At 33.3% G+C, this 11,775-nt stretch overlaps 1 protein-coding gene across 2 annotated transcripts; it reads right to left on the reverse strand.

The window, feature by feature from the left end:
• Positions 1–1,515: 1,515 nt before the first annotated feature.
• Positions 1,516–11,410, reverse strand: LOC127252880 (BAG-associated GRAM protein 1). Of its 2 annotated transcripts, none has more exons than XM_051277244.1 (18): positions 10,920–11,410; positions 9,334–9,384; positions 9,102–9,199; positions 7,240–7,315; positions 6,890–7,018; positions 6,734–6,780; positions 5,932–6,052; positions 5,670–5,786; positions 5,557–5,586; positions 5,336–5,435; positions 4,400–4,506; positions 3,510–3,650; positions 3,320–3,424; positions 2,663–2,809; positions 2,519–2,572; positions 2,326–2,389; positions 2,109–2,170; positions 1,516–2,019 (listed from the first exon to the last, which is right to left on the reverse strand). In XM_051277244.1, exons 1-18 carry the CDS (start codon positions 11,115–11,117, stop codon positions 1,900–1,902), a joined length of 1,767 nt encoding a protein of 588 aa, XP_051133201.1. In that variant the 5' UTR covers positions 11,118–11,410; the 3' UTR covers positions 1,516–1,899. The 2 variants fall into 2 exon arrangements, with proteins under 2 accessions (XP_051133201.1, XP_051133202.1); XM_051277245.1 differs by having other exon boundaries at positions 9,334–9,403; positions 10,920–11,064.
• Positions 11,411–11,775: the final 365 nt, after the last annotated feature.

Here is an 11,775-nt window from a genome sequence, read left to right on the forward strand (position 1 = left end):
AACAAACGTACCCCAGTTCCAATAAGGCAATATATATTATCAAAATTAATGAGTATCTAATTATGTTTATACAAATAATATATTTTAATAAAATTAAAACTAAATTTATTTATTTTATTTATTTATGTTATATAAAATTTTATAAAAATACTTGTGTCTCGTAAGAAAATAGTTATTTGTTTTTTTTATTTTTCTTATAAATTTTTAAACATTAGCTATTATATTTATACATAGGAAAAAAATTTTAAAAAACGACATATTTTAATATGCAAATATATCAATATTTGTAAGGATATCATGCAAAAAAATAAATAGATATGTGATTATTGGACAAAGGTAGAATTGTATTGTAAATATTTTATTAAAATATAGTTATTAAAATAATTGAAAATATTTTTTTTTATTGTTTTTTTGATCTTATATATACTACTATATTATAAATTAAAATTAAATAAATTATTTTAAACTATACTTCAACTCAAAATTTCAATCGATGACCAAATATACACAAAAATTCAATCGGTGACCGAATATAGGCTCTTATCTTTTTTTCTTTAATTATGGTTGTTTTAATAAAATTTCATTATTTTTTCTACTAAATATCGGTGGAAATAGTTTAATCTTAAATTTCATATATTAATTCGGCAATTTATGATCGACATTAAATAAAGACAGTTATCGAAGATAAGTGCAACGTAACCGTCAGCATTTAATTTTCTACATGATGGTGAATCTATAAAAGGCCACCTCCACAACCTATTTCTACGCACTCTTCCACAGCTCTTTCTTCCTCTTCTCTTCACGGCTCTTTATGTCTCTTTCCGGCAATATTTTCCAATTAGTCTTTCATTAATATTCGACAACATTTTTTTCTCTCTTAGTCTCCCGACATAGCTCTAATGCTTCCATTTTAGTTTGCCAATTTTTTGAGCTTCAAAATATTAGAGTGTCACTTACTTCAAAAAGGATACGTCATTTTATAATATGCATTGTAAATTAAGAATTCCAAAGGGGTGTGGGATGCTTGGAGAAAGATAATATAAGTTCGAAAATACAGGGTATAAAATATTTGTCGTGATCCGATTTATGTATTACAAAATGATAAATGGTTGATCAGTTGCTAAACAAGCGAAAGAGTTTCAACATATAGTCTATTATGTCATCAAGTGTGATGATAGAAAAATTGATTTCGAATTAAAGCAACTTCAAACATAAGTTGAAGTAAATATGAACGGTAATAGGTCTGGGTAGATTCGAGATCCGACCTGGACCCGACCCACTTATTTGAGGTTGGATTGAATTATTTGAGTATCGGGTCCAGGTCCGGTCGAGTCCAAAAGTGGACCCTACCATATACGCGCTCGTCCAGAAAGAAAATTAATTCTACTTAATATTCAAACAAAAGATTACATGGCAGGAAGAACTTAAGAATATAAGAAAATGGGGGTGAGCCTACATTTTCAAATTTAATTTGTATATATATAAAAGCATCAAACAAACCATTTCAATAAGTGATAAAACAAGACAAAAATTTTGACATTACATGACAAGGACATTGATCACAACATTTTTTTGTATTCAACATTCCATCTGTGTTTTTAAGAAGGAATGATGTGTACGTGTAAACTGGACAATGTGCATATACATATACATATATATATATATGTTTGTGTGTGCGTGTGTGTGTACCTATACATATATATTGTAAGCAAACGGTCATTCCACATAGATTACGGGACATGACACAAGGAAATACACACAAGACTGAGTTGCAGCAAAATACGCACAGAATGTTACATCAAACGGCGTACCGATGAACAAAACGAGGGAGATGCCGGGAGGACAATCGCTCTATAGAACAGCAAAAGCCAAAACTGGAAGAACACAGGTGCCCGGTTTTCATCTATTTTCGAGGTGAATTTGGGAAGAGGAGGCGCCGTTTTCTATCCCATCAGAAGAGGTTTTCGATTGGATGTATGATCGAGCTACCTCTAGCATTATTTCAACCTCTTTTTTGTACTGCAATAACTCGGAATTTTGACAATCTTCATGGAGGAAAAAATAATTATAAAGAGAAATCCGAGCGAAGAACAGGAATTAAAAGGTACCTCGTTGATGGCTCCGGATTTGATCTTGGACTGCATCACACACCATTTCTTGAAATGTGCACCTTCACCGGATGTTAGAATTTCAAATTTTGCCGTTATATGAATTTCTTACACTTAATGAAATATTAAAATCTAGAGTTCGCAATGGTCAAAGCATTGTACAGATCAAGTTCAGTTGCGTTAATGGAAAACATCGAGCGGGAAGGAAGACACGTACCAACTTTAATATTCATGGTGCACGAAGACTCGGAGTTGGACTCTAATGACCATCTACAATGAATCTGCTTTCACAAAGCATGTTTACGATGAATAGATCAGAAAAGACTCAGATATATGAAATAAGAGACACTGTTATACATATATATATATATATATAGATAAATATGAAGCCGATAACTGATGGCACTCGCCTCAAAGTATGATCCGAATGGGACATCATGCGCCTGTTGCACAGTCTCAAACACCTACGCACATTATCAGAGCAAAAATGACATCAATGCAAACAGAAATAAATAAACTACGATACAGTAGCATTACGGAAATTTAAACCCGACCAGTTTTTTCTTATCTTCAGACAAAACTGTGTGCTGCCACTCTGTCATTGCTGTATCTGGAGGACACATCGGGCTGCTGCACAAGGATCTAAATGTAATTTCTCTCACTTGTCCATCATAGTCATCAGCCGCGTGCCACTGACCTATCTGTGGTGGGATAGGAAACAGAGAACAAATCACTTTGGATAATAAGCATAATTCAAATTAATGAAATAAATGGCAACAAAACTGAGCAGTGAGTAGGAAGGCAGGCCACGAGCATCGGTAAGTTTCTACTCTGTGCTTAAGACATACGATACACATATGTTAAATAAACCAGGACCATTTTCAACACAATTCTAGGTTATGACCACACAAACAGTGAGTATTTTAATTTCATTTGAAGAGACACGATGAGAATATCATTAGTGTACCGATTCGTCTAGAGAAATATTAATAGAATGATAAGATTGATGCAATTTCAGGGTTCAAACTGGAACAATATTGAATATTCTATGGTTATATATATCTATTATAACAGTTACCGATATATATTAAGCTCATAAATATAAATACAATCCCTCATATTCATAATGATTCAGATTTTGACTCCAATAATAACAACAATAGTAATGTCGAAGGTACAATAAAAAAAAAGAAGACAAATTTGTTACTTACAGTGAGGTTCGTGTCCTTGCGAACGCTTCGATACTCATTTATGAATGTGGAACCATCATCCAATAAAAATTTGAAGAACTGATCCACCGTGCAAGGGAAATCATCCTGCCAATTAAATTTGCAAAATGCAAAATTTAAAAAGTGATCTGAGGATGAGAAACGAGAAATATAAATAAGGCGGTGCTCATACATTGTAAATTTCAGTAAGCACATCCTCCTTGATAAATGGTTGAGACTTCTCTTCTTTGACCAAATTTTCCGAAACCTTAGATTTCGTTTTGCTACCTCTGATAGAGCTGCTGTGTGCACGCAACTCAGATTGCTCCTTCTCCTGCTCGTATATTAGATGAATAGATTTATAAAGGTTCAATATACTTTTATACAGAAATGGCAAATCTAAGAAGAGCTAACAAATACACTATTAGAAACTATATAATAAAAAAAATATTCAGTTTTCAAAAGCAACAAGCACCAAATTATTCACATAACTGCAGTAGAGGCCTAACATCCTACTCAGCTTTTGTCCATATAACTAAACATGATCGATCTGGTTTAACTGCATGTATTGAACATGCCCCTGAATGGCTAAAATTATTGTAAAAAGTTATGTTATTGTAGTGGTACGTGTTTTGTGTCATAAGTAATGTAGCAGAATCAGAGAACTAATTAAGGTGTTTTCCGTAAGAATTCTAATTCAATCAACTAATCAAGAAAGCTTGACTATTCCGATAAAAAAAAAGAAAAAAAGAAAGCTTGTGTATTATACTCTCATCCGACCATTCTTTCTTACATTATCTTAGATGGTCCAAAATTGTAAATGTAGTAGAATATGAGTTGAACAAAGGATAAAACCAACACAACAATTTCTACCAATGATAGCAATTCATCAACTTCAGCATAATAGATGATTTAGAAACCAACCAATCAAATCACAAAGCATCAAATTTTGAAAATATTTCAGTTAATGATCTTAGGAACCTTTATCTATACATAGTAAAATGCAACACACATCGTTAAGATGGGAAAATAAACATTGCAGCACATCATTGATAGGACATGAAAATTTAACAAGGACCGTACCTTCTTCTCAGCCTCTAGCATATCATGATAGTTCTTTACCGCACGCTGTAAACCTCTTAGTGCATGATTTCTGTTCCAGAAAGATGCAAATTTATATCTGACTCTACCTGGAAGACATAAGCGGATATACACAACTTGGATATCAGCTCCCATACTGACACTAAAAGCAAATCTCAAGACGAAGATATATATGTCATGTTAAAAAATTTCTATGAACTATTGCAAGGAAAGAAGTTGCTCTATCATTCACTTGTCATTGAATGATGAAATTACAGCAATAATTCACTCAAAACTACGATGGATCCTCCAATACATAACTTCTATTAGTTTGTGGATTATAAACATGAATTAGGTCACGTATCATATAGGAAAACTCATACGGAAAATAAATCAGTTAGAAACACAATCACACCTTATTCATGCTGTCCAAACATGTTGGTTAACTTGTCAGTTAAAAAAACTGCAATTAACAGTCATTGAATGCCAAACATAACTGTTCCCAATTATTAATTAGTATAAGAAGACAATATCTTTCACCTGAAACTAAGAAATCAAAATCATCAAATTAGACAGCATTTCTTCACCAAATCTTTGAGTTGGATGCAGAAGCAAGGGGAGATGGCCATAGTATGATATTAATGTGCCTATCAGAAATACTATATGTAATCCAAGTAAAAAAAAAAATACATAGTTTTTCATAGTACTTGGCAATTAAGAAGTATAATGATGGCTAAATTTTTATGTATCAGGTTATATTTTATTTACAAGGTTAAGTCAAAAATATTCTACAAATAAGAGTTTATATAGACATGTCATGCTAGAAGATTAGGATCGTTCAGAAGGTTCAAATTATGCATTCATTAATCTATGTCAAATAGAAACACATAAATGCTCATATAGAGTGTTGGATGACCAGAGTGAAGGAACAGTACTAACCGTCAGGATTGCCTAGCGGAGGCACACCATGCCCACCAGCACCCATCCGAAGAATTATTGTAATAGCTGGATTAATGAATGCATGTTGACTCCTCCTTATCTGAGAAGGAGAATCAAAGAGGTAAGTAAATTAAATTCAATCATGCATATGATCAATAAACCAAACAAAGTTTCTAGAAAATATATGGAGAGTATGAAAGGAAAGAAGAGAGACAGTGTACCTCATCTATGTCTCCCAAAGGTATAATCACCTGCCAATAAAATTGCCAAAAAAAAAAAAAAAATCGGAAATCGAAACCCAAAAGATATTATGCCCCAAACATTAATAACTAACCTTCATTTGCTTTGAGAAAACATTAGAGTGGAAGCATATGTGCCATGCTGAAACATACATCCGACCATGATATAAGAATGATCTTTCAAGTGCACAGGAATAACTATGTTCAACAACCTGAAGCACAAAACCACTAAAATCAGCACCTAAAATTACCTGAGCTCGAAGGAAGTAACTGAAATTTAATCAGCCAAACATAAGAGGGAAGCATTTTGGAATATAAAAGGTTTAGGATTTAGTCATGTATGGTATAAGAGCATGCCTCATCTGGCAGAAGATTAAAAATATTTTGGAGTGGCCCAGCTTTTTGATGAACAACAGTAGGTCCTTGTCTATCCAATGTCCTCCTTCGATTGTTAGCACCAGCATAACCATTCAAACCCCTACCAGGAAGTAGATTAACAAGTTCTAGTTTCTTTACGGGCATGAATAACAAGATTTTATGATATAACTAATTCACTAGAATGGAAAGAAGAAAACATATTTATCAGCTAGAACAACATTATGAAGAAAAGAAAATTGCATTCTTCATTATCTTATATACTTTAAAATAAAATATTAAAAAAAAAAGTATCAATTTTCTTCTTAGACATTGAATTAAATCAAGGTAGATAGATTATGCTACAATAATTTATTTAAACTGAAGATTGCCATAGCTTCAATAACAAAATGACAAAGAAATCCAGGAGGCTAAAAGTTAAGCACGATCTAATATTATGTCAAGTATAAAATAAGATGAAAAGGAAAACTATCGATTGATTCATCAGAAGAGAACCAGGAAGCAATATTCATCAGATTCGAATAAACTTTGCCATCAAAAAGTATAATATTATGACATCGTCTACTGGACTATCTAACATATGTATGAAGCAAAAACCCTAAACTAAGAGGAATCAATCCTAGTAAACAATAAAATGTAATAAGCAGTAGTAACAATCAACAATAAGAAACAGAATCCTAAGATCAAACCAAATAAATGTGTCATAATGTCAACATAATGAACATGTTGAGGCAAAGCACCATGATGAGAAACAAGATGTATAAGTTGTTAGCTTAAAAGCTACCTGGTAGAATTCTTCGGGATTTTTTCAGTTTTTATATGAAGGCAAACCTGAAAAACAAGGCAGCAAGAGCTGGTCAATTTCATCAAGAATTTAACCAAAATTACTTGCAAAAGTGCGTGTTGTCAATTCGAGTATCAAACAGTAACAGTTTATTACCTGCCCTGATGTACTATCCAAAGTGTACCACAAAGCACCAGTTTGATCTTCCTGTTCAACAGGAATTGATACTGAACCAAGAACTGCACTTTTCCAAATTATATCCCAGTCATAAATTGTCACATTAATCTGCCCATACAATTAGATAATGACATTAGCTCTGAAAATAAGTTATAAAAATGTAAACTGCTGATATAAAACTGTATGTCATCTCAAACCAAGAGAGAGAGAGGAGATATTAGTTCAAATTTGAATTCTGTTTAGTGTAATTAGCCGTGAAGCTAACATGGTTCTTCACTAAGAATATAATCCATTTTTAGGCCAAAATAATATTGTGTAAAACAACTAACCTCCACTGGAAACTGATCTACAGTAAAGTTGAACTCCTCTCCCCATATGGGATTTCTTGAGCCCGGAATCATGGAACTGCAGACAAAGAATGCCGGCCTTAAAACACATATAAACTCTGAAAAGATTTAAGGCAAACAGAAAGTAATATATATAAATATATATATATATAATATGAGAGTCAAATTCTGGAGACTTTTGTACATTTATAAGGATCATGGAGATTAACATTGCACACAGAGGCACATTAAACTGAAATTATCACCCAGAAGATCCCACAATTCAACTTTCACCAAAAAACAATTTCATTTTTATACTGCAACCTGCTCCCTATATCCGATTAACATTTCACACAGAGGCACACTAAACTGAAATTATCATCCAGAAGATCCCGCAATTCAACCTTCACCAAAAAATAATTTAATTTCATTTTTATACTGCAACCTGCTCCCTATATCCGTTAGTGGCTGGTAGCATGAAATATTCAATTTATAATTGTGGAAGCAGAGAAGTAAGAAAGTCAATTAGGAAACAAGTAACACAGGTGGAGGTGAGCAAAAAATAAGAAAGACTTGCAATCTAAAGGCAGCCCCTCATCACTTACAAGAAGTTAGCTGCCTTTTCTTAAACTGAAGAAAATGAAGCAGGCTACTCTTTCTATATAAAAAAGAAAAAGAAAAGAGGAAGTTTCAAAATCATCTATAGATGGTAGCACACCAATACCCCAATATAACATCACGAAGAGAATGAGCGACAAAAACAAGTCTATAGCACTCTTTAATATATAGCTAAAGCTATGGCTCAAAACTAAAAACATGAGGTCAGAAAGAAACTAAGATGTGGGAGTAGGGTATTAGCATAAGCATGATAGCAAATAGTACATTGAGCAACTGAAAAGCAGCAACTCTGACCTATTGACTTTGATCAAAATTAAGTATGTGTGTGTTTGTATGGTAGGAGAGCATGACAGCAACTCCTACCTACGGCATAAATATGACTTTAGTGTAACATCTGGGTTAATGTACTTTATTTACATTTATTTGGTTTTCATGTATGAACAAATTATCAGACTTCTAAGCACAATTCTCACAGTATCTTCTTCATTAGTTCCAACAGTCACTGAACATCTCATAATCTTCAAATCACTTACATAATGAGAACCACACCTTCCTGTCCCTTCCCCACAACACTACATGTATTTCCTTGGAACTTAATAATTTTCATTGAAATATGCATTCATATGAGATATAATTGTCAATACTGTCAAGCATATTAACCTTTGAAAGTGAAACTATTCAAATATGAAATTATCAAGTCCTGGTTTGATAGAGTTGAATATGTCATTATAAATCTAGGCATTGCTCCTACTTTCAACTTAGGAGAGATACATCACATACGAAATCCATTAACTAAAAATCACTCATTTCACAATGTTATGTGATTCAATACAGAGAAACTGTGAGTTCAAAAATCCAAGTTCTTTGCTTCATAAGACCCTGAAAATGTTCTGAGACAATGGTGAGGCTACTACTTTTATGTGGAGACCCCCAAGTAACAAAACTCTCAAATACGCCTTATGTCCTCTGAATAAGATAATATTCCTAGGAAATTTCAATCACCACTCCTCTTAAACCCGTCAAATGCAAATAGATTTCAAGATTCGCCACCCAATCAAAGAGAAAAATAGCCAAAAATAAAAGGCTCACCAAATAATCACAACAGATTACATCACTGAGACTCACAATGATTTGGTTTAAATGACCCCATTATAGACAAGAGACTGAAAATGGCCTATTAACACTCACGTAAAAATATTCTTGGTGATTTAGGAAATTAGAAGTTCCATGCAAGAAGATAAAATCACCTGAACCGCTTTTCTGGACCACAAGTAATAATTGCATAAGGATCTGATGTACCATTCAAATTTGCTCCAATAAGATTCTTTGCTGCTAACAGCTCCACCTGAAAAGTGGAATGAATATTTAGTAATACAGAATTCCATGAACAAGTTGTTAAAATATGCACTCAAAATATGGAAAATCCAACAGGTATTTAACAAAAGACAACGTGTCTTTTACAGTAATAATATGAGTTACCTTAACTAAGTATGTGAAATTTGCTTGGGAATCCCCTTTAAATAGGCCGATCTACAAAAGAAGTGCAGAACTGCATGTCAACCAAGTGAAAAATTACTTCAAGAAACAAACTAGGAAAAATAGGCAGTGATTTCAGAATGTCGAATGTTTATACAAAAATAAGAACAATCAAATAGTGTAACTAGTATTACTGCAAGTAGAATCAACATTAAAATCCAAGATTATCAAAACCTATAGAATGCCAATAACTGTTTGCATATAAATTTTTCTGAAACATAACAAATTGATCCAATAAGTAGCATTAGCACATTTCTTGAAAGCCACCATAAATATGGCTCAGATGGTAAACATATCCATGTAGGCACTAGCAACCAAGGTTACTAGATAAATTTGGTGCTGTTTGGAAAACAAGACATAATTGAAAAAAAAAAAAAAAAAAAAAAAACCTTTGTAACAAGAGATAATGCTCCTAACAATGACAAACATGCCTCTGTATGCAGCAAAATACTCTTTATGTGTTTGCTTGATGTTTTCACTGTTCTAAATCCACAACATTTCCAATAAGCTATACTATTTTTTCTCACAAACATCATATCAAACAACTATTATTCAAAAAGCCACAAACCATACAAACACCAAACATAGCACACCAAACGTTGTGCATAGTGTTTCTTGCAGGCTTAGCACCGTTGGGTTGGTCTTATTTCTCAAAAAGGCAAAGCATCTCCAAAAATAATCCTCTCACTACTCAGGTACAAGAAAATAGCAAAGTGTAAGAGATTTATATATATATATATATATATAATAATTATGTTTTCATATTTCTTTTAAAGAATTTTTTTTTTTTAACATAATCAACTGCATAATTGTAGAATTTATCAAAGGAAAAGTGCCTTGAACAATTTAAGTATTTTACTTCTTGAAGTGCAACCTATCAATTAAAATCAATAAAGATTAAAAGATCTTATACAATATTGAAAGTAAGTACAATTGCTATCAATACAAATACCATAATAAAGTTGTACAAGTGTATTGCACAATGCAACAACTTTATGAAACTAAATAGATTCCCAAAAATTAGCAGAATTACGAAAAATACAGAAGAAGCAATATATTTCCATTGAAGCTAGTAGTTTAATTAATGCATTAACCTTTACAACCCTTTAACAAGCATAGTGTTTGTTAGCTCAAATTCGAAAACCCCTAAGACAACACTAACCATTACACTATAGGCACGTGCACAAAAGAACCACCATCGAAGTACAGCTTTCAAATTTCAATCAAATCATACAAAAACGACCTTCCATCACATCACCAATCAAATTGACAAATTCAACAGCCAAAACAAAGCAAATGAAAGATCCACAAGACAATCAATTCGCAATCACAAAGCCACACGGCACAAACATGAGAAAGAAAACAACTAAGTGAGCAATTAACAAACAGAAACTTCGAACGTCATAGTGATTACACAGAATTTACTCAGAAAAGGAAAAGAATCAAAATTCACACGGACGAAATTACAGAACCAAAAACTAAAAACCAAAATCCCAATTCAATGCGGCGCTAAAAATTGAGGAAATGACCTTATCCTGATCACTAACCACGCCCCCACCGCTTCCCGCGCCATCGACAACCGTCCGATCATCGCAGCAGCCGCGGCCGTCTCCCCCGCCGGCGAAGAGCCGGTACGCCACCAGCAAAAAAACCGCCGCCGCCAGCGAGACCTGGACCTCCCACCAAGAAGGCAGTAGAATTTCCATCGCAGTGTCCACCGCCACCATTATTCCACTAAAAAAAAAAATTCCTTCAATTCCTCAAATTCCCACGATTCCCAGAGAGTTCAAACAAGAAATCACTCGCCCCAATACGCCAAAACTCAACCCCCAGTTGCTCGTTGACTGCGTGCCCTTGCGTGCATGATAATACAATAATCCCAACACATACAGACGGGTTTTTCTTCAGGAACGAAGAATTCGAGAAAATGTCAAAGAAAGAAGGCAGAAAGCGAGGGCAGCGAAAAGCCCACGAGGGAGAGCGTTGAATCCGTTGCAAAATCAGGCGTCGATTCCAAATCCTGTCTGCGAAAAAAACCAAGTAAAGAATTTCAACTTGTGACATGAAATGACGAAAATGGGCTTAGTGTAGACTCTTGGGTAAAGGAAAATTTTTGAGGGTATAATTGGAACAATATATAATCTCATAACCCGTTGGATGGTTAATAATAATTTACTAATTAATAATTGCAATTATTCTTTATTTAATTATCTAGTGCGATTGTGATGCTCCAAATGTATCTGCCTAAGATTTAGCAATATTAAATTGACTTGATTATAACGAAATACAGAACTATTTAATAATAATTATTATTATTGTGTTTATATATATATATATCTATATATATTTTTTTTTTAAAAAAAATTGAGGGTATGTTCTTTTAAT

The sequence above is a fragment of the Andrographis paniculata genome, unplaced genomic scaffold (genome assembly GCF_009805555.1).
Source record: "Andrographis paniculata isolate CXL003 unplaced genomic scaffold, ASM980555v1 Contig49END, whole genome shotgun sequence".
NCBI classification, from domain to species: Eukaryota; Viridiplantae; Streptophyta; class Magnoliopsida; order Lamiales; family Acanthaceae; genus Andrographis; species Andrographis paniculata.

Coding starts and splice junctions, on each gene's coding strand:
- LOC127252880 (XM_051277244.1), bottom strand. CDS start 11,117: ATGGTGGCGGTGGACACTGCGATGGAAATTCTACTGCCTTCTTGGTGG. Junction 9,200..9,333: donor ATTTCACATACTTAGTTAAG/GTAACTCATATT, acceptor TCCACTTTTCAG/GTGGAGCTGTTAGCAGCAAA. Junction 6,781..6,889: donor TGGATAGTACATCAGGGCAG/GTAATAAACTGT, acceptor CTTGTTTTTCAG/GTTTGCCTTCATATAAAAAC.